At 38.8% G+C, this 25,459-nt stretch overlaps 1 protein-coding gene across 1 annotated transcript in view; it reads left to right on the top strand.

Moving 5' to 3' along the window:
• Nucleotides 1-25,459, top strand: part of Ttc37 (tetratricopeptide repeat domain 37) — a 108,608-nt gene that overhangs the window by 787 nt on the left and 82,362 nt on the right. Inside the window, exons 3-11 of the mRNA XM_032899117.1 lie at nucleotides 5,805-5,868; nucleotides 7,223-7,370; nucleotides 10,055-10,145; nucleotides 13,697-13,840; nucleotides 14,223-14,314; nucleotides 15,084-15,159; nucleotides 15,638-15,778; nucleotides 21,588-21,686; nucleotides 21,781-21,889. Of these exons, the coding sequence (XP_032755008.1) occupies nucleotides 10,056-10,145; nucleotides 13,697-13,840; nucleotides 14,223-14,314; nucleotides 15,084-15,159; nucleotides 15,638-15,778; nucleotides 21,588-21,686; nucleotides 21,781-21,889 (751 nt within the window). The 5' untranslated portion in view covers nucleotides 5,805-5,868; nucleotides 7,223-7,370; nucleotide 10,055. The remainder of the gene's footprint in view (nucleotides 1-5,804; nucleotides 5,869-7,222; nucleotides 7,371-10,054; nucleotides 10,146-13,696; nucleotides 13,841-14,222; nucleotides 14,315-15,083; nucleotides 15,160-15,637; nucleotides 15,779-21,587; nucleotides 21,687-21,780; nucleotides 21,890-25,459) is intronic.

The raw sequence follows: 25,459 nt of genomic DNA, 5'->3' as shown, positions 1-25,459 counted from the left end.
TTTTGTACAGATTAATTGTAATAAGGAAAATACCTTACACATCTAATGCAGAGCAGTAAGTGCTTAATGTTCTGTTAATCTTTACTGTACATTTACTGGGTAACATGCCTTTATATGGAATGCAGTCTGTAGTCTTCACTTGGACTACTTTGCAGATGGGAAAACAGACTGAGAGGTTAAATAACTTTTCAAGGGTGAGAAAGCTTATCTAAGTAGTTTGCCTCCTGAGCAGGACACACTCCCCAGAATTGTGTTGAGGGTTTTTTTGTTTGTTTGTTTGTTTGTTTGTCTTTATGTAGAACATACTCTACAGAAATAATATCAACTGATGTTTAGTTTTTAAAAAATTATATTTATTTGGTTTTCTTTTTTCTTTTTGTATAGTAATGATTCTTTGAACACTAATCATCCTTTTTTTTTTTCCCCCCCGAGCTGGGGATCGAACCCAGGGCCTTGCGCTTGCTAGGCAAGTGCTCTACCACTGAGCTAAGTCCCCAACCCGAACACTAATCATCCTTGAAGGCTTGTTTATGCAGGCTCTTGTTCTGATGACAGGAGCACATCCTTTTCTCCTTTCTGTCAGTGAGAACAGGTACTGTAGTGGTTTGGTGACACAGGTATTTTAGGGACCCAGTTTGAAAGTGCTGCTACAGCCTAAGAGGTTTCTAGTACTCTCCATCTGACATTTAGTGGAATCTGGAATGGGCCTGCCTACTGGCTTGTCCAGCCCATATTCATCTTCCCTGGTGGGAAACCTTACATTGAGGAGGTTAAGTATTAAAAGTTTTGATTTTGAGCTGAAGTCAGTCTTCTACTTTTAGCCACTCATTAAATCGTTATACTTTGCTTTTACAAGAGTAAAGCCCATCTTGCCATTTCTTCTCCAGTAGTAGTCTTCAGCCTGTCTTCCCATTTCTTCTCCATTAGTAGTCTTCAGCTAGTTATTGCTTTACTGTAGGTTGCTTCACTGTTTTTTTCCCCTCTGGAATCTTAACTTTTTAATTAACTAGTTGATTAATTAACTATTTTACTGTACATTTCCACTGCAGCTTCTCCTCCTCCTCTCAGTCTCTCCTCTCCTCTCCCTCCCTCCCCTCCCTCCCCTCCCTCCTCCTCTCCTCTCCTCTCCCCTCCTCTCCTCTCCTCTCCCCTCCTCTCCTCTCCTCTTTTCTCCTCTCCTCTCCTCTTTTCTCCTCAGCCCTCCCTGAATCATCAGAAAAGAGGAGTCCTCCCATGGTTATCAATAGGCCTTGGTATATCAAATTGCAGCAGGACTAAGTCCATCTCCTATTATGGCTAGATGAAACAGCCCAGTTAGGGGAAAGGGATCCACAGGCAGGCCACAGAGTCAGAGACAGCCCCTGCTCCTACTGTTAGGAGTCCCACATGAAGTCCAAGCTGTACAACTGTTACATATGTGGTCTAGGTCTGTCCATGCATGCTCTCTGATTGGGGGTTCAGCCCAGGTTAATTGATTCTGTAGGTTTTCTTTGGTAGTCTTGACCCTACTGGCTCCTACAATCCTTTTTCCCCATAGGATTCCAGGAGCTCTGCCTAATGCTTGGCTGTGAGTCTCTGCATCTGTTTCTGTCAGTTGCTGGCTGATGAAGCCCCTCTGATGACAGTTATACTAGGCTCCTGTTTGCAGGTGTAGCAGAATTAGTGGTGTCAGGGGTGGTCTCTCTCTCATGGTATGTGTCTCAAGCTGGTTCAGTCATTTTGTAATCATTTCCTCAATTTCTGCTTTATCTTTACTCTTGCACATTTGATAGGCAGGACACATTGTGGGTTTCAACAGAGGAATTTCTAATGGCTGAAGAATACTTAAAGATATGTTCAGCATCCTTAGTCTTCAGGATAATCAGAACAGCTCTGAGACTCCATCTTATACCTATCAGAATGGCTAAGATCAAAAACTCAAGCGGCAGCACAAGTTGATAAGGATGTGGAGCAAGGGGAACATTTACCCACTGCTGGTGGGGGTGCAAACTTGTACAACCACTTTGCAAATCAATTGGGTGTTTTCTCAGAAAATTGTGAATGGTTCCACCTCAAGACCCAGCTATACCACTCCTGGGCATATACCCAAAAGATGCTCCAAAGTACAACAAGGACACATGCACGTCCATGTGCATAGCAGCCTTATTTACAATAGCCAGAAGCTGGAAACAACCCAGATGTCCCTCAACTAAAGAATGGATACAGAAAATGTGGTCCATCTTATTTTTCTTTTTTTCATTTTTAGTTTTTTGAGATAAGAGTTTCTCTGTGTAGCAAACCCTGGTTGTCTTGGAACTTACTTTGTAGATCAGACTGGCCTTGAACTCACAAAGAATCAACCTGCCTCTGCCTCCCAAGTGCTGGGATTCAAGGCATGGACTGCTAGGCCCTAACAGTGTCTTCATTGTTTTAACAATGACTGCTTTTTGAATTTAGATGTTTTTGTTAATCACCGAGTTACTCTATGAGTAAAGGATCTTTAATGTGTGCATGTGTTCATGTGGTTAGGTAGTATTCAGAATAGGGACTGTGGTTTAGTTTACAAGGGCTGATATAAAAAAATACCACAACAGAAATCTATTTTCTTATATTTCTGGAGTTTAGAAGTCCAAAATCAAAGAGTTGTTAAGTATGGTTTCTTCTGAGGCCAGTGTTATTGTCTTGTAGATGATCAACTTTTCACTGTGTGCCACTGGATCTGTCTTCTGTGTTTGTGCATCTTGGTGTGCTCAGATTTCTTCTGTTAAGTGTGACATTGCATACCTCCTACATAACCTCATTTAGTCTTTATTACCTTTGTGCTTTGCAAATACTGTTGTATTCTGAAGTTCTTTGATGTATGATGTATGAATTTTGTATGTTGTTTGACTTTTCTTGTGGAAACATGAACAAACAGACTGAATTAATGAGCTTCTTGGACTTCCATAGCATGGGTGTGGGGTTACTTAGGGGAATATGGATGACTCAGTGGTAGCTGCGTCACTGAAAAGCCATTGCAGCATGGGTGATGATGACTCATGAAGGCTGTGTTCTTGAAGCTGCTTGTACACCTGGGCTTAGTAGCTCAGCCACTTGCAGAATATCCTGCACTTCATGTTGTTACTGCTTGTTTTACCTTGGGAGAGGAGCCTTGTTAATCATGTCAGTTTCAGTTGCTTTCTGACACTTGTGAGTTATTTATATCTTGAGCCTTATAAACTATTTCTTGAGTCTTAAGAAGCCTGCCCCCTGCATGGAATGTTTTAATTTGAAATAAATTTCTATAAAACTCAGCAGGATAAAATTATCTCACAACAGGCTCAGATCTCTGTGTGTCCATGTCTGTCAGGTTTGCATCAGCAGCTAGTGATTTCCATGTTAGGAGCAGGTTGCTTTAGAAAAAAAATATTCCATTCTTAAGAAGTTAGAGAGGTGTTGAGTTGAGCAGTCTGAGTCTAGCTTATGGTCCTCTGTAGGCCTTGTAATATTAAAAGTAAAAACAGAATTTCCCAAAGAACTTCCAGTCAGTTTTGGGAAACATGTTCATAATTGTAAAAGTCAAAGACTAGTAAAGGCATTAAAAAGTATGGGTAATGGTTGGATGGAAAAAAAAAAAAACCCTACAGCCCCCTCCCCACGGAAAAGCAGTTCTATCCCAAGCTATTTTCTGGAGCATGCTAGCGTTTTCAAAATGTCACTTGGCTTTTCCTGAGCTGAGTGTTCTGTGATGCCAGAGTTCAGAGTTGCTGCATTCAGCTGTGTTGTGTTATTTGGATTTTCCAGAAGCTTTAAGATTCCAGTATACATTGTTATGGGACACTGAGGTCTTTATGGTGGCCACAGAAATCCTGCACCGTGTAGTAATGCCTTCAAGCATGTTCCTTGGAATATGTTTTTGGAAATGCTGGCATAGGTCATAAATGATACAGGATTGGACTGGTGTGAATTTGGTGTAGAGCAGATTGTATGCTTGACACTTCAACTTGGCCTTGCTATGAGTAACATGAGACTAGGTAGAAAGAAGTAAGAGAGGGCAGACTGAACAGTTGGGTGAAGCAAGGACACACAGTTAGAATACTGGAGGACTATCCAAAAGAGTATGTGAGTATTCTCACATTGCTTTTAGGTGATCTAGACTTTGGAAGCTAGATTGCCAGTCATGTGTTTTATGTGTACTACTTAACAGGAGGCATGTTGAGGTTCCCTCTTCTCAGATGACTTAAACCTCAGTCAGGTTGTCATAAAACTAGCCAACAGAGATTGAGTACATAAGCGGCTCCAGATAATATAAGCATTGTTTTGGGTACTTACTGAGTTGGGGAAGAACACACATCTCCATAGAACAATTAAAAATTCTAATATGTTTTTGTTGAGGAGCTCTGGAGTACCTTAAGCTTTATTATTATTAGTACTTGTGTAATAGCTGATTTGAAGAGGATATACTCATTTTTGATGACAGTTCTTGTGAGTTAAACAGGTAAGAAGATTACCTCCTCAGAGAGCAAGGGATGAGGTTGCAGATGGGTTGAGTTAGGTTATTATTTTTTTTTTTTTCCGGAGTTGGGGACCGAACCCAGGGCTTTGCGCTTGCTAGGCAAGCGTTCTACCACTGAGCTAAATCCCCAACCCCAGGTTATCTTTTTAATTAAAAAATTGTTGGTGTGTACTGTATTTACATCATTTCCCCAATTCTTTCCGGTACCATTCATGTCTTCCTACAACTACCTTCTCTCAAACTCATTTAACGATTGTTAACAATTTTTAACGTTTTAACGATTGTTATTGTTATGCACACACAGATAGAAATGAAAATATAACTACAACCTGCTGAGTCAGTTTAATGTGACTCGTATGTATATGTTTAGGGTTGACTACTTGGTATTGGATAACCAATTAGTGTTCCCAGATCTACCTTAGAGTCATTAATTGCCATAGCTCTTCATCTAGAGGTGGAGCCTTTTGAGATCTTCAGCATCCATATTGGCATTTCAGCTGTCACTGTCATTATTTAGGTAACCATATTATTTTGAATTCCGGATGAGGACAGGATTTCCAACAGTTTCTGAAATGACCATTACTGTTATTTCTGCCACTGTCTGCTCTGTATGTATGGGAAGAAGTGTCCTTATTATCGACAATCTAAAATCAAAATAATGATTTTGAAGGTTCCGAAAGTTGTTAAAGATACTGTGTATCATACTGTATCAAATACCCAGCCAAGATTTAATTCTTTATGTAGGAATAAACATTCATTCCACTATTATGCAAATTTCTTTGTTCTTTAATTGATCACTTGTATATCAAATAATTGCTTTAACATACATTTCTTTTTTTTTTTTTGATTTATTTATTTTATGTATGTGACTATACTGCCACTCTCTTCAGACACCCCAGAAGAGGGCATCAGATCTCATTACAGATGGTTGTGAGCCACCATGTGGTTGCTGGGATTTGAACTCAGGACCCCTGGAAGAGCAGTCAGTGCTCTTTACCGCTGAGCCATCTCTCTGGCCCCTAACATACATTTCTTTATGATTTGCTGTCATATTGATTATATACCTTTGTTTCTGTGCCTCTGTCCTCGGGGTTGCATTAATATTTTACAGGTGAAAAGGAGGCACAATTGAAACAGCTTAAGTCCTGGTTTAAACCAGGTTCAGAAATTTGGAGATGAAGATTAGTGGTTCTCTGAAAGATGAAAGATTAAAAATCATATACATTTATTTTTCATGTTTTAAATTATGGTCATGGTGAATGTAATTTTAAAATGATGTGGAAGGATTTGGGTGTTGAATATCACTATTTCATGGTTGTGTTTACTTTAGGTGAAAAATGGGTAAGGAACAACTTGGCATTCAGTTCAGGAAGAAGATGCAGGTGTGGTAACAGGTAAGAGAGGTGCTAAATCACAGGCAGTCCGTCTGTCTGTACAGAACGATCTATTCCCGATCCTTCAGCAGCAGGACTATGATGGATATTCTTTTATATCATACTATGGTCAAAGCAAATACCTGTAGACTTTTTACTACTCTTTGTTGTGACTTAGTTTCTATGAAAATATAATTATTGCTACTTTTTAAGCTTAATTTGAATAACAAATTTTAAAATTGCTAGTTGGAAATTTTTCATCGCATAAAAGAATGCAAAAATTATGCATTTTCTCTTGGTAACCAGTTACTGTGTTCGGCATCTTTTAACATAGTTTGCTGAGTGTTAACTTGGGAGAGAAGACAAATGATGGGAAATGAGGGGTCAGGGAAAGTACTACCTTGTTGTGGAATAGCATTGCAGCCTTTCAAAAGACTTAATAGTCTTAGAAATGCTTACAATTGAGGGAAATACCCAAAACAGAGGAGAATGGAGCAATTTTAGATAACAGATTTTTTATGAAAGAAAAAGATTTTGAATGTTACTTAATTTGTGGTCAGCGTTCTAATGTTTATTTTTAAAAAATGGTTAATGGGCCTCTTCTTTTTATATGTGCTTTCGTGTATATGTGTGTTAGAGTCTGCATCCTATGGCTAAATGAAGAAGGAATGGGAAGGGACTAGATGGTTTCATTGCAGTGTGAAGAATTACATATGGAAGCAGGTGGATAGGGAAGATCCTGAACACACAGTTCTTATCAAGAGAGAGAGTGTGCTTCTAGTGGGCTTCAAATGTAGCATACAGTCTGATGTCTGTCAGCTGTCCTTAGTCTAAGCCTGTCTACCTGACTCTCAAGATCTGTAATCTTTGGCAGCTACTTAACCCTAGTTTGCTTCTGATATTTGGTGTATGTCCTGTGGTCTGTTCAGTGTGATTTTCTCATCCTCTCTTGTTTCTTTCATGTTCTCCTGCTCTCTCCTTTCTCTTTATGCGATGTCTCTGACTGAAGTGAGGTTCTTTCTTTTCTGCATTGTTGTGGTCTGTCTTCTCCTGTTGTCATTTATTACCTCACACAGTGCGTCTTCTCAAAGTTCCTACTGTACCTGCCTATTTCTCCTTTAGTCTGGCATTTGGTTCTCTCAGATTTCATGTAAAGTCGTAGGTGTTTCTCCTGATTCAGATTGTATTCTTTAGGCAGCAGGGTCTTTTGGTTTTTTTTTTTTTCCTCGCACTGGTGAGCTTGGTGCCCACGTGGAGATTGTCTGTTGTTTCTTCCTTGTTTATGCTCCCACCTACGGTCTTCCTTATTTTATTTTTTTACTTGGATCTCTCTATTTGTATGAGTCAGTTATCTTCACTGACCTTTTCTTTTTAGTCTACAGGTTACCTTGCAGAAGGAACGCGGCTTGAGAAAGCTAATGTGAGATCAATGCTAAACTTTGTTAACTGCTGCCATCAAGACTCATAGACTAAAAGAATTTCTTTTCTAGTTCACCTCTAAATCAATATCAAGATACTTTCAGGTAAGGTACTCATTCAGAGATGACATAATGTCATGTGTAATTAAGTAATTATTGCAATAAGATGTTGCATTATATTTGGGAAATCTGAATGTATCACAGATAAACTGATGTTTTAATGTTGTAATTTTTATATTATTCTGAATGCTATCTTTTTTTTTTAAGTTAAAACAACTATCTTCAAGTCTCTTAAATTTATACATCTCTTTTGTTTCGTATTTGTGCATTTCAGTTTGGCTAGAATGTACTGGTGGTATTCTGTTAGTGTATTGTTTCAGTATATTATGTTAGTGTATCATGTTAGTGCACTGTATCAGTGTAGCACGTTAGTGTATACTGTGTTAATATAGTGTGTTAATGTATTATATTAGTGTAATATGTTAGTGTACTGCATTAGTGTTACATGTTAGTGTATTAAATTAGTGTACTCCGTTAGTGTATTATGTTAGTGTTGTGTTTTATAAAAAGAGAGAAGGCAGGAATATGTTTGGTGGAGGCATGGTAAGGTGTGGGGGAAGGCGGTTCCTCTGCAGGCCCATGCTGAGGCATCCCTTCCCCCTCTGAGGTACCAGCCATACAACGATATAATATAAAATAGTGTTTATTCAGGGCATGGGGAGGGCAGTAGAGACAGAGAAAGGTAGAGAGAGAGAAAGAGAGAGATATTATAGGAGTAGAAGAGTAGACGCCAGCCATGAGCACTTGGGAGAGGGGAGGGGCATGGGGAGAGAGAGGGAGCAGAGCAAGAGGAGAGAACAAGAGAGTGAGGAGGGGGCAAGCAGCTCCTTTTATAGTGAGTCAGGCACACCTGGCAACAGCCAGGTATCTGTGGGGTGGAGCCTAAACTAAATACCAACAGTTAGTATACTGTATTTGTGTATACAGTTAGCGTTCTGCATGAGTGTATTGTTTTAGTGTAAAGTGTTAGTATACTGTGTTTGTGTAAAGTGTTAGTGTACTGTATTAGTGTACAGTGTTCGTGTGCAATTTTTGTGTATAGTGTTAGTATTTTGCCTTAATGTACTGTTTGTGTACAGTGTTAATGTACTGCATTAATATATTGTGTTAATGTACTACATTATTATGCTGCATGAGTGTATTGTGTTAGTGTACAGTGATAGAATACTATATTAGTGTATTGAGTTAATGTGCTACATTAATGGACTGTGTTAGTATATTGTATTAATGTATGTACAGTATTAGTGTACTGTGTTAGTGTATTCTGTTTGCATAAAGTGTCAATGTACTGTGTTCATAAACAGTGTTTGTGTATTATGTTAGCGTAGCATTAATCAACTGTGTCCATGTACTATGTTATTGGATTGTGTTCATGTAATGCTTGTGAAATATGTTAGTATGTTTACTGAGGGAGAGTAGTTTCTCTGTTCCCTTGCTGTATTTGAATACTATGATGTGCATTGCGGGACTTTGTTTCTCTAAATATCTGGAGTCTGTAGCTGCTTAGTATTTACCTAACTTTGTTTTATCTTTATGATGAGATTAGAAAGTGATCAGGTGAGTAGAAAATGCAAATGTTTCTCTCTTTAAAAAATTGTATTATTAAAAAAGAATTATCTTGTGATTGCATTTGGTTTGGGTAATTTGGTAACTTTTAAAATATTAACATTGGCTACTATAGTTAAATTAATGTACTTTAATATTAAATAGAGTACTTTGCCTATAAAATAAAATATCTTTAAATTTTAAAAATTTTTAAGTTATTTAAAATTATTTAAATTATTGTACAAAGGTTTCATGTAGGGAAGATTGGCTTTGAACTTGCTGTGTGACAGAGGTTGGCCTTGAACTCTTCATCATCCTGCCCCCACCCCCCTAGTGATGGGATTACAGGAATGTGCTGCCACATCTGGGTATGAGTGGTCTCTTCATGGCTGCAGTTAGTGTACAATGTTTGCATAGTAACCACTCTTATATTTATGTGTAAACATTTATATATCTTATTAGAGGAAGTAATGTTATTATGGTAATCCTCAATATGAAGACAATTTGCATCCTGATTACATCTTAGTATTAAAATAACTTTTTTAGCCTTTAAAAATTTCTCTCTCCTAGTTACTAAAGCTATTGTGTTTTTCTCCATCTTGAGCTTATTTTATTGGATCTTGCTTTTAAAATTGGCTTGGGGTTACTATATATTATAGGTGTTTGTTCATAAGATCATCTGTATTTTAGCTCAGTGTGTGGAGAGTGAGTATAATTCTAATACAGCTGCATTTCAGCATGTGTTTATTGCTCACTTGCATTCGTCAGACTAAGTCCTAGAGATGGAAAACAAAGACCAACAAAACCCTGTTAATACGGAACTGAGATTCTGCTGGGGTTAGGATATACATTAATCAAGTAGAGATATAGAATATACGGTACAGGAGAGGCGTTAGTATTGGAAATAAAATAAAGCAAGGGAAGGGCATAAGGGGATATTGGCGATTTTAGATAGGAGAGGGAAGATTAAAATCGTAGCAAGCTTGTCCAGGGAGTGGTTCAATGTGAGGAGACATTTGAATAGAAGTCTGAAGAATCGAGGGGATGAACTATGTGTACAGCAGGAGGGAAAGCATACAGGAGAGAAGGGATTAGATTCTCCTTTTTCAGATGGTTAAGTTTACTGGGACTCTTAACATTGGGAGATATTCTTGTAGATTCACTGCAGCTTCTTGTCTTAATAGAATGTCCAGCAAAGAAGTGAAAACTGCTCTAAAAAATGCAAGAGATGCAATCAGAAACAAGGAGTACAAAGACGTTTTGAAACATTGCAAGGTAAAGGGTATTTGTTTCTTGGGCATTCAAATATTTTACCAATTTATGGGTTATTTGTGGATATAAGTCTTTCATTGTCCACATTCAGTCAAGTGATAGAACCCGTAGAACAGTGGGACTCCTCTCTCCTTATCAGTGGGGTGGGCTTCTATTGCTGCACTTAATATTCCACATTGCTTAGTCATCAAAGCTCTGTTTTCATCGGCAGAAGTATCATAAGCACCTTGCTTTATGAAATGCCACTATACGTTAGCATCATCATCATTGTTATTACACTATTGTTATCATTATTATTGATGGTAATGCTTGTATTATATTTTAAAATGTGTCTGTTATGTGTATTGTGTTTGTAGAGGCCAGAGGACAAATTGTAAGAATCAGTTCTCTCCTACCATGTGGTTCCTGGGGCTTGAACTCAAATTATATTTGATAGCAGGAACCTTAACCTCTGAGCCACTTTGCCTACTCAGCATTTTTATTATTTAAGGTGTTTGACCTTAATTGTATCTGACCAGTGGGTTGAAGAATCAAGACTCTGAAGCTTGCCAATGGGAATGTCCTTGTTAAAGAGAAACTGACTGTGTTAGAGAGAGGATGGGGGTAGCAGTGAAGTCCTTAGGGAGGCAACAGGCTGCAGCCCCTATCATAAGAGGAGGCAGCCCTTTAGTCCTCTTCTGTTTTAACAGGGAAAAGATAGGTGCAGATACATACAGGGGGCGCAATTTGTTGGTTAGTGATGGGAAAATAAGAGTATTTTTCTCCGATGGCTTCTGTTTTTTTGTGATATAAGGTCCCATTTGAAGATTGAGATCTCTGACTGATGGAGTTCAGTTATGGATGGTAAGAATGATGAGGAGAGAGGCAGTGGAGGCAGGAATGGGAGGCAGGAGGAGGTGTGGCAATCATGGATTGTAAGGAGGGATGAAGCCACAGGAATAGGAAGGAGAGTCCGAGGCTGAGAGCTTTTACCATGAAACCATTACAATAATCAGTTGGTTGGGTAGGTGTGCCAGGCACATTAGTGATTGCCTCAGAGGCACCAGAGCACACTGGTGCATGGAAAGGGAAGAAATCAGAGCATTTCCTTTGGCCAAGAACAAGCCCAGTTTTGATTCCCTGCTTCTTTCCCTGTGACCCCTCTGTCTGTAGTTTATGGTTCTAGAGTTGTTTGCTACGTGAGTCTCACTCTGTGCCTGTCTGAGAGCTGTCTTGTGAGCTTTTCCCTCACAGACAGGCTTTTGCTAAGTCTTATTGATGAGCCTAGAAAGCATCACAAAGGAAAGGCATTGATTAACAGAATTTTGCAGGGGACTGAACTTAAGTGGCCAAGAAGCATTCAGGAAAGCAAATGTGACAATGAAGCCTTATTACTTATGTCCATGTTGCTTCCAGTGCTTATGGTAGATATTTGTTTAAGGACACTTTTGACCTGTCTGCTGTTTTCAGCAAATGATTATCATAGCACACATGTAGACACACATGCATTACTCTTTGAATCAGGAGCATGAGAGAATATGCTATTTACAATTAAAGCTGTGTTACATGGTAAGGTTGTTTGTTACATTGTTACTCTTAAAGGCAGGTTAAACAAACAGGCTAAGTACACAGCAGGATTTTTGTTTTGTTTTGCCTTGTTTATTTTTTGAGACAGGGTCTCTCTGTGTAGCCCTGTCTGCAGTGGAACTCTCTTTTTAGACCAGACTGGCCTTGAACTCACAGTGATTCTCCTGCCTCTGCCACCTGAGTGCTGAGATCCTAAGTGTGAGTCACTACACCCAATTTGATTCTAATTCTTTCGTGGCCTCAAGGTTTATTTGGCTGTGAGGTTCAGCAAAGATACCAGCCTCTCTGAATGTAAGAGGTATATTCATAAAAATATATTGATGACTGAGATTAGCAGACCTGTGAAGCCATGATGGTACTAATCTGATATGAAAGGTGAACAGTGTTTAGATGGAAGATGCAGTCTGTGGAGTGAGGTGAGAGGAACTGTTTCCTCCAGCACAGAGCTTATCTAACAGATAATGTACTTATGCTTACACATCTATATAGTTATTACTATTTCTAATTATTATTAGTGTGTGTAATGTATTTATGCATGGTATGGGGCATACATATGTGGACATCAGAGAACAACTTTGTGAGCCAATTCTTTGTACCTTCGTGTTGAGTTTCAGGGACTGAACTTAGTTCCATAAGCCAGGGTGGCCCAATGAGCCATTTGGCTGGCCCATGTTCCTGTTACCTTACTTAGCACGGGTATCTTTCTGTAGGTATTTACAAAATTTTGACATGAATTTCACCAAGTAGCTTGTAATTTATGGTGGAGAACAAAGCAATGGCAGGCGTCTCTTATCTGTGGTAACCAGAATTGGTTGACACTAAAGCAACACTGCCTAATAATGTATTTGCCCTGGTTGCGTCTCACAGAGCTGTGCGGCATGGCATAGGTCTTCCTTTGTGGAAGCTGCCTCGGGTTTGTGTGCACACAGTTAGGTACTTTCCTCTCTAGTTCTCTCAGAATTTTCTATTGTCACATTTCTTTTGCATGTGACCTTTCCTTTAAAACATATCTCAGATACGGAAGCCCCAGTTGCTACTTAGACAGTGATTAGTGGCTGGTGGTTGACATGTAGCTGTATCAGTTGATAAGCAGTTTTATGCCACTAGTTGTACTTGGTGTTCAGAACACAGGCAGAACATGCCCTAATGGTAGGGTTTCATTTTGGCAAATCCCTGGTTGAGTTTTGTAGGAAGCAGTATTAGTGGATAGATGGCAGCTTGTATAGTATACTGGCGACAGATTGCTGGAACTGTGTGTTTGCACATGAGCCTAATTATTGGAGAGGTTCAACTCATAGGAATATGATCTTCCCTAGAATATGCAAACCCTTAACAGGCTCCTAGTTCTTTTTTTTCTTTTCTTTTCATAGAACATATTAATTGTTGCCTTAAACTATGGAGGTAACTTGCATTTCTGAATGCCTCATTTCTATATACCTTTGTTCTAGATGGCTGGTGTTATTTAAACACTTGAACATGCTTGGTATATTGACATTAGGGTAAATTGACTTATTACTGCCATGAAGAATCCATCTTTAATATGGGAAAATATTACTATGAAAAAGAAAATATTGGTGTTGGATGGAGGGCTGTGGAAGTGGAATGGGGCTAGGCATTACTGTTGTACCCAGCATTCCTACCCAGCATTACTGTTGTCTTTTACTACCCAGCATTACTACTCAACATTACTGTTGTCTTCTACCCAGCATTACTACCCAGCATCACCATTCTCTTCTACCCAGCATTCTCATCGGCAGGCCCTCAAGCTACTTGATGTAGGTATCAAGATCCCGTGGGCACTTTACAGGAAAACACTTCACTTTCCAAACCCTTTACAGTATTTCCTTTACAGTACCTGGCTAGCTATGATTCTAAAGGTCACTCTGTTAGTGGCAGATCTAGTGTCCTGATTCATAACAGACTATTGTTTTGTTGTTTGTTAAGTAGTTTCCAAAATGTAATGATTTACTCTTAATTTTTTTAATCAGACAGTGTTAAAACAAGAGAAAGATAACTATAATGCCTGGGTTTTTATTGGTGTTGCTGCAGCTGAACTTGGACAGCCTGATCAGGCCCAGGGCGCCTATAAGAAAGCCGCTGAACTAGAGCCAGAGCAGCTCCTTGCTTGGCAGGTATGCAGACACCTTTTATTTCTTGTAATATAGGGCAAGCACTTGTTTTCCATTCTCCAGAATGTAGGTCCCAGTGTTAAAACAAGTACTTAAACCTGTCTCATGAACAAAATTAAATTTTCTAAATGAAAAGTTAGGTTTAGATGTCCAAGATACTGTTTGTCACTACTTAATTTCCTACCTAGTAGATTATTTTTAAATATAAAGACTTTAAATATAAAGTTTCCCTACCACCTTTAGTTTACTTGGAAGGAAATTTCACACATATTTCATCTGTAAACTATGCTACTTTGTAGATGTTAGCACATTATTTCACACAGTAAATAAATTTTGGGACATTTGAGATTTTGCTAAGAACAGTCATTACCACTTCCTGTTTTAGGGGCTAGCAAGTTTGTATGAGAAGTGTAATCACATAAATGCTAAAGATGATTTACCTGGTGTATACCGAAAGCTATTGGATCTCTATGAAAGGTAAGAATATGTGGGGAAAGGCTAATTTCTTTCCAAATTTGAATTAGAATAATTCTATTCTATTCAAATGTGTTAGTTAGGGCTCTCTAGAGAAAGAGAACTGATAGAATGAATTGACATGTATAAATAGATTTATTAGCATGACTGACAGGCTGTGGTCCAACAGTTCCAACTGTAGAAAGTCCATGAATCCAATAACAGTTTGGTCCCTGAGGCTGGATGTCTCAGATGGTCTTTGGCAAACTCAATTTCAAAGAAGTAGACTCTCCCGCCCGTGAAGGAAAGGACTTGCCAGAGTGAGCGAGAGCAGCCAAGCACAGCTCCCTTCTTCTCAGTCCACTATGTAGATGGCCACCTGAAGATGAGGTCCAGAGTTTAAGGTGTGTCTTCCCACCCTAAATAATTCAGTCAAGAAAAATCCCTCTCAGCTCTACCCAGTGGCTTAGGTTTTAGTTAATTCCAGATGTAGTTAACGTGACAACCAGAAGTAACTACCATAGAAGGACTGCAAACATTTACTGAGAATTCAGAAACAATTTTCTTCCAGAAGTTTGTCACAGTTTTTTTGTGATTTAAATAGACCGAGAAGACTATTAAGATGATTGACTCAATGTGGAATTTTAAAATTTATAGTCAAGATAATAAAAGATGATCTTTAGGCTTGTTGGATAAAATAATACTACAGTATCAATTGTTTCAGGCTTTTTAAGTGTTTGGTTGTTTCTGCTATCGAATTAAAATGTCTTCTTCCTTTTCTTTTGAACCTAAGTGTTGACAAACAGAAGTGGTGTGACGTGTGTAAGAAACTTGTGGATCTCTATCACCAGGAGAAGAAACACCTAGAGGTGGGCCAGTGACTTCTGAGCTACTTCCCATGAAAATGCTATTGGGAAAGAGCTTTTATCTAGCTTGGATAAAAGTGAAAAATTAAGATACAGTATGATATCAAAAATTTGAAAAATAAATTACAATATTTTGGAAACAATTACAATTCAAATTTAGGATATCCTATCTTCAAAACTTTAAGACTAGTTTAAGTTTCCTAAGTAGTGTACCTGTGGAGTTTATTGAGCCATATTGTTACCTTCTAAGTTATGGGCATTGGGGATGTAGTCATTTGTCTTGTGACTTAGTGGTATTTCTGATAGAGGGGTTCTAGAAGTTTCCTTAGTCAACTTTTTTCCCCCTTTTTTTGATCAGAGTTCACATAGAATGCTATTTTTACTTTTGCTGTTTTTACATGTTAATGGATGAAATCACTTTGGTTGTTAGGTTTAACATTTTAAGTTTATGGTAACGTAACTATTTCACTCTTTTCACCAGGTGGCTCGGACATGGTATAGACTGATAAAGGTGCGGCAGGAAGATGGAGCAGACCGACAAGAGCTTTATGAGCTGTGGAGAAAGCTGAGTCAGTTGCTTGCTGAGGATGCAGAAGATCAGAATGATGAGACCCAGCAGATGGTATGGCTGCCTTGATTCTCAGGGTCTATGCAATGAAAGTTCATAGTTTAATTCAATTTAGAAAGTGGAAGCACAGTGAAGTGACACAGGAAAGTCCTGTGTGTTGGGTGAGCAATTCCTCCAGGTTCTTGCTGATGATAAAATTAGAAACCTTTGCTTACAGTCCCAGGTAGTGTGAAGGGGTAGACTTGGGTCTTAGAATATTATGCCCTTGTATTCATAATAATCCACAATAGATCATTAACTTAGTCACCGTAGAAAGGAAAACATGTGAAAGCTAACTTTTTCAAAACTGCGGTAACTTCTAGAAAGTTGTACTTTGTTGCTATTATTCCTTATACTTGTTAAGTAAAGGTACTGAACTAATTAATAACTGTTTGTTAATTCAATTGGAATATTTATATTTAACAGACTATATTAGATAATGTTCTTTTTTAGTATATTGATTTCCAAGTCATTGAAAGAATTTTTAAAATATAAAACATTAGTTTTAAACCATAGCTGGGAATATTTCTTACATATTTTATTAGAAGTTTAATAGTAACTTAATTTTTTATTGTAATAAATGGCTACTCAGTGTATGCTTGTTAAATTGGATGTAGTTTAAAATAATAGTTATAAACTATACACAATGAAAACCTGTTTTTATATGTTTACTTCTCTATTTGGTAATTTGTTCCTGTGCTCGAAATTAATGTTAAGGATGTGCTGAATGCCAGGCAGTCCCCGAAGGGTTGACTATTAAACACGGTGTAAGAAACCCACCTAAAAGGAGGAAGGGCATCGTGGCTCACAGCTTCAGAGGTTGGGAGTGTACTGACCATCTGCCTATTGGTTCTTGTGTACAGCATGGCAAGGCAGCAAGGGCAGCAGCCCATGCAGATCAGAACTGTTCACCTGTGCTCACTAGGATGGAAAGAGCTAAAGGAAGGGCCGGGTCTAGTACCTTCTTCATGGGGATCTGCCTTCCATTTACTGGGCCTCACTTTCTGAAGCTTCTGCCACCTACCAAGAACACTATAGGCTGGTGATGAAACCCTCAACCCATGTCTTTCCAAGATGTTTAGGTGCAAATTACAATGTGCAATAATAATGACTTATCTGTGTGTAAGAAGTTGTGGAAGATATTTAGTGGTGACAACTTGGGTAGCTCATCTATTTCTTTTAAACTCTATCTACATAATGTAGCTTTACTATACTTCTTAAAATACTATAAGTTAACAGTATTGAAAATACCAAAATTAAGTATATATTTGATTTATTTATACTTCATGGAAGATAATTCATTAAAAAAAAAAGTAATATCTTACTATGTTGCCCAGGCTGGCCCTAACCTCCTGAGTTTATCTATTCCTCTGTGTCTTTTTTTTTTTTTTTTTTTTTGTCCCTGTCTCCACTCTTATTCCCTTCCTGTCTTCTTTCCCCATCCACTCTCCTTTGTTCTCTTCCCTTTTCATTTTCTTCCCCCCACCCCATTATTTCTCCCTTCCTTTTTTCTTTCTATGCTAGCAATTGAATCTAGGATCCTGCACATTCTAGGGCCATGCTGAACACTGAGGTAGTTTGTCTCTAATTAATACACATACATAGATACACACACAAACACAATGCACATAGTCACACTCAACACACATACACACACACCACACAAACACAAATGCACATTCACACATATAAACACATACACTCATACATACTCACAATCATATGCATACACATACACATGCACACACAGATACACACAAATATAACTGCATGTACAATACACACGAACCATACACACACACATACACATACACATAGATACACACACAAACCACACACACATACACACACACTTTTGTTTGCTTCTTTGTTTTGATTTTGATTCAATGTTTCATCATTGCAGCCTAGGTTAACTTGGAATTCTTTTTTTTTTTATTGGATATTTTTTATTTACATTTCAAATGTTATTCCCTTTCCTGGTTTCCCATCTATAATCCCCTATCCTATTCCCCAATTGCTCCCTCAACAATTGCTCCCTCTTTCTGCCTCCCTACCCTCACATTCCCCTATACTGGGGGTCCAGCCTTGGCAGGACCAAGGGCTTCTCCTCCCATTGGTGCCTAACAAGGCCATCCTCTGCTACATATGCAGCTGGAGCCATGGGTCTGTCTGTGTGTACACTTTGGATGGTGGTTTAGTTCCTGGGAGCTCTGGTAGGTTGGTATTGTTCTTATGGGGTTGCAAGCCCCTTCAGCTCCTTCAATCCATTCTCTAATTCCTCTAACAGAAACCCTGTTCTCAGGTCAATTATTTGCTGCTAGCATTTGCTTCTGTATTTGTCATGCTCTGGCTGAGCCTCTCAGGGGACCGCTATATCAGGCTTCTCTCAGCATGCACTTCTTGGCTTTATAAATATTGTCTAGGTTTAGTGACTGTATATATGTGGACTGGATCCCCAGGTGGGGCACGCTCTGAATGGCCATTCCTTCAGTCTCTGCTCCAAACTTTGCCTCCATATCTCCTCCTATGAATATTTTTATTCACTCTTTTAAGAAAGCCTGGAGCATCCACACCTTGGTCATCCTTCTTGAGCTTCATGTGGTCTGTGGATTGTATCTTGGGTAATTAGAGCTTTTGGACTAATATCCACTTATCAGTGAGTGCATACCATGTGTATTTTTCTGTGATTGGGTTACTTCATTCAGGATGATATTTTCTAGTTCAATCCATTTGCCTATGAATTTCATGAAGTCATTGTTGTTGATAGCTGAGGTAGTACTCCATTGTGTAGATGTACCACATTTTCTGTATCCAATCCTCTGCTGAAGGGCATCTGGGTTCTTTCCAGCTTCTGGGTATTAGAAATAAGGCTACTATAAATATAGTGGAGCATGTGTCTTTGTTGTATGTTGGAGTATCATTTGGGAATGTCCAATTTTCTGAGGAACCTCCAGACTGATTTCTAGAGTGGTTGTACCAGCTTACAATCCCAACAGTGGAAGAGTGTTCCTCTTTCTCCACATCGTCACCAGCATCTGTTGTCAACTGACTTTTTTATCCTAGTCATTCTGACTGGTGTGAGGTGGAATCTCAGGGTTGTTCTGATTTGCATTTCCCTGATGACTAAGAATATTGAACATTTCTTTAGGTTCTCAGCCATTTAATATTCCTCAGCTGAGAATGTTTTGTTTAGCTTTGTACCCCATTTTTAATAGGGTTATTTGGTGCTCTGGAGTCTAACTTCTTGAGTTCTTTGTATATTTTGGATATTAGCCTTCTATCAGATGTAGGATTTGGTAAAGATTTTTTTCCCAATCTGTTGGTTGCTGTTTTGCCCTAATGACTGTCCTTTGCCTTACAGAAGTTTTATGAGGTCCCATTTGTTGATTCTTGATCTTCGAGCATAAGCCATTGGTGTTTTTTTTCAGGAAATATTCCCCAATGCCCATGTGTTTGAGGCTCTTCCCCACTTTTTCTTCTATTAGTTTGAGTGTATCTGGTTTGATGTGGAGGTCCGTGATCTACTTGGACTTAAGCTTTGTACAGGGCGATAAGAATGAGTCGATTTGCATTCTTCTACCTAACTTGGAATTCTTGATTATCCTGCCTCAGTCTGCTGTGTACAGACATATATCACAATGTCTAACAATTTTCAATAAACATATTAGCCATGCATATTTATGGAAATCATATATAAATTATTCATTGATTACACTCAACCATTTTTCTACTCTTTCTCCTTACCTCCTATACTTTTCATAGTCCTAAAAAAAAAATTAAAATATAATTGTAACATTTTTCTTCTTTTCTTTCTTTCCTCCAACCTCTCCATGCTACCCCCAAACTTCTCTAAAATTCCTGACCTTCTTTAATTTTTACCATTATATATTTATGTATATTTACAGCCATAGATGTTAATTCTTACGCATACATATACACATTTATATTTATCTGAGATCTGAGTTCATTCAGTGTTGCATGCATGTATATGATTTCAAGGGCTGACAACACTTGGTGTAAAATTGGTTAATTGGTTAATTAGGGACACCTTTCTGGGGAAGCCTAATCTTGCTCTCAGCATTGAGTCACCTGTAGTTGTTTGTCTAGGGATGGGGCCCATGAGACTTCCCCCTTCCCTGTTCACATGGTGTTTTATTATTGAGGTGTCACAGATGTGCTCCCTGTAACTTCTATAAAACACAGTTTCACAGCAGATTTCCTAGTTCTCTGACTCTTAAAGTTTTCTGTCCTCTCTTCTGCAATTTTATCTGAGGCTCACATGCAGAAGTTGTGTTCAGAGGTATATGTCTTTAGGCTGAGCACTCCAAAGTCAGCTGTTCTCTGCATTTTGACCCATCGTGGTTTTTTTCTAATGTTCTCTGTTACAAAGAGAAGGTTCTTTAGTAAGGGTTACACTTCATGCATTTTGTAGAGAGTGAGCTATGCTGGTTCTTTTCTAAGATCCATACTTCACTGGCCTTGGGTATTTGGTTAGACTTCCAGTACTAGGTCTGATTTACCTCCTGCTGAGCAACCCTTAAGTTCAATTAGACAGATATTAAGTCCATATCAGCAAAATATGAATGCCACCACCGTGTCTCTAGGAAATCTTGTCAGGGTTGTTGTTGGGGTTCTAGGCTTCAGTAGTTGGGTGGCTCCCTTTGGCAGCTATCAGGACTATGAAAGTTAGCATACAGGGAAGCATACTTTCAAGTCAGATCGAGCTCTCATCTTCCAAGTCTTTTGTTCAAAGTTCATGATGTCTTCAACAGCAGGGACTTACTTTCAACCTCTGGGTGGCAGTTGAGGTCAATAGCAGTGTTCTGTAGTACCACACTGAAAGGGAGTTTTTCATACCTATTGTTAGGGTTTTAGTTAGACAGCGTATGGCTCTTGAGGGGAGCATTGTCAGCTTAACTTAATTTAAACTATATATGTACATACATTTATATGTACTATGTGTAATTTTGTAAAAATAAAAGATAATTTGTTTTCTTAATGTTCCTTCCCCCACCCCACTCTTCTCTTTCCCTCCCTAATGAGAGCACCTGCCCTGTTTATCTCATTTCCCCTCACATCACCTGCTCTTCTTTCTAGAGCTCTTCTTTCTCTGTCATTAATAGTGGACTTTTAAGAATTTATTTCTGGGCATTAAACAGATAGATCATCAAAAAAGATAAGGGATGAAGTTTAATGAGTGCTCAGAAAAAACTGTCACATTTTTCCATTTGAAATACTTACTTTGTTATTTAACAAATCTAATTATGATATATAGTTTTAAGTTGTTTCCTTTATTGTGAGATCATTACCCTTATTTGCTCTTATGTGAACAGTTAAATTTTACTTATTTTTCCACCCTTTATATTTATAATTGTCTATGATGAAATTTTTGTGGTAATGAGATATAGTAGGGCTTGGTTGTGATAACCAATTTTATCAACTTGATTGGATTAAGAAACACTGAGGTCATCAGAATATCTATGGGTGTTATTACAAGTGTTTTGATAAAGAGTACCTGGGGGTTTCTTGGGTTGGAGACACCTACCCAGGTGAGTGGCACTGTCAGGACCAATCAGATTGTGGTGGCTCCATCTGTAACTCCTGTAGATGGGAGGACGAGACAAGAGGATTTCCACAAGTCCAAGGTTTGCTAGGTTGATAGACTGAGACCCTGCTTTAGAAAACTGACCAACCAACCAAACCAAAGAATTGTGAGGTTCAAAGAGTTGAAGGTTTAGTTCTGATAAAGGAGTTTTAGTTCATTTTAATGCTTGCCACATTTTTCATTAAGTATGCTATATAATAGCTTCTTGGTTTGTTTCAGCTTTTAACTGCATTTGAGAATGCACTGGACTTAGCAGATAACGTTCCCAGTGAAGATCACCAAGTACTTTATAGGAATTTCATTCAGTATTTGTCTAAAGTAAGTGACATTCCTGTACTCTAGTTATGCACATGTTCATCCATAAGCTTTCCTGCTAATGGAACTCACTTTGTCATGCTTTTATATTTTCAAGTTTCCTCATGAGATCACTAGGTTGAAGAAGGCCTGTGAAGGAATGATAACTATGTATCCTGCTGTACAGTACCCACTGGAAGTGATTTGTTTGTACCTAATTGACTCAGGCAAGTTTGTTATATTGCTTCCCAGAGATGTGTGATTATATAAGGGTGATATTGTAATCAGTTAAGCACTATTTACTATGTATAAAATATTATGCTGGTCTTTCTGGACGTAAAAGAAATGTAGTTGTGTAATGTTGCATTTATAGATACTCTGACAAATACAGGAAAGTAGAGTGATTTAGGATTTGTGAGTTATAAAGCTACTGGTTCATCAATGAAGTTTATTTATTTATTTATTTTTAATTCAGTGAAGCCTTTTTGGCGATAGGACTTGAAGGATGTCTTTTTGTTTCCTCCAACATTAGATGGAGCAGGTCTGACAGGTAGTTCAGACGTCAGGTATAGTGTTGTGGCAGTAGATATAGAAGAAATAACTGCATCCTCTCTGGCTAGTAGGCTGGATTATATTCATGAGGTCTTGAGTGCTATGAGAAGGTTTGTCTAAACACTGAGTTTCACAGTGCTGATGTTAACGCCAGAGTGATGGTCTGTTTTTAAAGTGTCTACAGTATTGTGAACTGTTGGTCTATAGGTAAACTAGAGTGTACAAGTTGGAGGGGTATCTTGGTGTGTACACCATGTTCTTGCTTCTTCTCAGACTTCTTTGGTAGAGAGAGATGACTGTTCCTAGCTGGAATAGGAATTGGCTTACCTGAAGCCATGTCTATCTGTGATCTAGACTGGTATTTGTGCTGATTGACTGCTGTGGTTTTTGTTTTTGTTTTTGTTTGTTTGTTTGTTTGTTTGTTTTTTGTTTTTTTCCGGAGCTGGGGACCGAACCCAGGGCCTTGCGCTCGCTAGGCAAGCGCTCTACCGCTGAGCTAAATCCCCAACCCCGACTGCTGTGGTTTTTCATCTTGGCCTCTGTCCTGTGTGTGTGTTGAATAGTGTGCTATATGGTGACTGGATTATACTTCTACACATGCATTTATTCACTGGAGATAAACAAGTTCACAGAGGTGAGTGGTAAGACTGAACTGGAAATAGCACCACAGTTATTCTGGTAACTGGATTGTTGCAGAGCTTTCCTAGTGCAGTGAATCTTTTCACTTGGTTGCAAACTTTGTGAATATCTAGAACATTTATATGAGTGGATTCACATGTGTCATAGGAGGAAATATGGCTGAGTTCTGGAGGTAACTGAGGGAGAACTCCAGGCAGTCCTTGGCCCTTGCTTCTGCTTATTTCCATTCTCCTTCATCACCCTTCCTCAAGTCTTCCTGGTCTGTATGAAGACAGATGCTCCTACTTCTAATCTTGGACTTTCACCAACAAGTAAGGAAATCTTTTATTTTCTTTTTTCTTTCTTTTTTTTTTCTTATCTTTATTAACTTGAGTATTTCTTACTTACATTTCGGTTGTTATTCCCCTTCCCGGTTTCTGGGCCAACATCCCCCTAACCCCTCCCTCTCCTCTTCTAGATAGCCTTCCCCTCCCCACCCTCCCCCCAACAATCACATTCACTGGGGGTTCAGTCTTGGCAGGATCAAGGGCTTCCCCTTCCACTGGTGCTCTTACTAGGCTATTCATTGCTACCTGTGAGGTTGGAGCTCAGGGTCAGTCAATGTATATAGTCTTTGGGTAGTGGCTTAGTCCTGGAAGCTCTGGTTGGTTGTCATTGTTGTTCATATGGGGTCTCGAGCCCCTTCAAGCTCTTCCAGTCCTTTCTCTGATTCCTTCAACAGGGGTGCCATTCTCAGTTCAGTGGTTTGCTGCTGGCATTTGCCTATGTATTTGCTATATTCTGACTGTGTCTTACAGGAGAGATCTACATCCAGTTCCTGTCGGCCTGCATTTCTTTGCTTCATCCCATCTTATCTAGTTTGGTGGCTGTATATGTATTGGCCATATGTGGGGCAGGCTCTGAATGGGTGTTCCTTCTGCCTCTGTTCTAAACTTTGCCTCCCTATTCCCTGCCAAGGGTATTCTTGTTCCCCTTTTAAAGAAGGAGTGAAGCATTTGCATTTCGGTCATCCTTCTTGAGTTTCATGTGTTCTTTGCATCTAGGGTAATTCAAGCATTTGGGCTAATATCCACTTATCAATGAGTGCATGCCATGTGTGTTTTTCTGTGATTGGGTTACCTCACTCAGGATGATATTTTCCAGTTCCATCCATTCATTATGAATGAATTTCATAAAGTCATTGTTTTTGATAGCTGAGTAATATTCCATTGTGTAGATGTACCACATTTTCTGTATCCATTCCTCTGTTGAAGGGCATCTGGGTTCTTTCCAGCTTCTGGTTATTATAAATAAGGCTGCTATGAACATAGTGGAGCACGTGTCTTTTTTATATGTTGGGGCATCTTTTGGGTATATGCCCAAGAGAGGTATAGCTGGGTCCTCAGGTAGTTCAATGTCCAATTTTCTGAGGAACCTCCAGACTGATTTCCAGAATGGTTGTACCAGTCTGCAATCCCACCAACAATGGAGGAGTGTTCTTCTTTCTCCATATCCTCGCCAGCATTTGCTGTCACCTGAGTTTTTGATCTTAGCCATTCTCATTGGTGTGAGGTGAAATCTCAGGGTTGTTTTGATTTGTATTTCCCTTATGACTAAAGATGTTGAACATTTCTTTGGGAATTTCTCAGCCATTCTGCATTCCTCAGCTGTGAATTCTTTGTTTAGCTCTGAATCCCATATTTGAATAGGGTTATTTGTCTCCCTGCTCTCTAACTTCTTGAGTTCTTTGTATATTTTGGATATAAGCCCTCTACCCATTGTAGGATTGGTAAAGATCTTTTCCTAATCTGTTGGTTGATGTTTTGTCCTAACCACAGTGTCCTTTGCCTTACAGAAGCTTTGCAGATTTATGAGATCCCATTTGTCGATTCTTGATCTTAGAACATAAGCCATTAGTGTTTTGTTCACGAAATGTTCTCCAGTGCCCACGTGTTCCAGATGCTTCCCCACTTTTTCTTCTATTAGTTTGAGTGTATCTGGTTTGATGTGGAGGTCCTTGATCCACTTGGACTTAAGCTTTGTACAGGGTGATAAGCATGGATTGATCTGCATTCTTCTACATGTTGACCTCCAGTTGGACCAGCACCATTTGGTGAAAATGCTGTCCTTTTTTTCATTGGATGGTTTTGGCTCCTTTGTCAAAAATCAAGTGCCCATAGGTGTGTGGGTTCATTTCTGGGTCTTCAATTCTGTTCCATTGGTCTATCTGTCTGTCTCTGTACCAATACCATGCAGTTTTTATCAGTATTGCTCTGTAATACTGCTTGAGTCAGGGATAGTGATTTCCCCAGAAGTCCTTTTATTGTTGAGGATAGTTTTAGCTATCCTGGGTTTTTTGTTATTCCAGATGAATTTGCAAATTGTTCTGTCTAATTCTCTGAAGAATTGGATTGGTATTTTGATGGGGATTGCATTGAATCTATAGATCGCTTTTGGTAAAATGGCCATTTTTACTATATTAATCCTGCCAATCCATGAGCATGGGAGATCTTTCCATCCTTTGAGGTCTTCTTCAATTTCTTTCTTCAGAGGCTTGAAGTTCTTATCATGCAGATCTTTTATTTGCTTGGTTAAAGTCACACTGAGGTATTTTATATTATTTGGGC

The sequence above is a fragment of the Rattus rattus genome, chromosome 3 (assembly GCF_011064425.1).
Source record: "Rattus rattus isolate New Zealand chromosome 3, Rrattus_CSIRO_v1, whole genome shotgun sequence".
Classification (NCBI taxonomy): domain Eukaryota; kingdom Metazoa; phylum Chordata; class Mammalia; order Rodentia; family Muridae; genus Rattus; species Rattus rattus.
The sequence above is the reverse complement of the archived record's forward strand: the minus strand, read 5'-3'. Positions and strand labels throughout refer to the sequence as shown.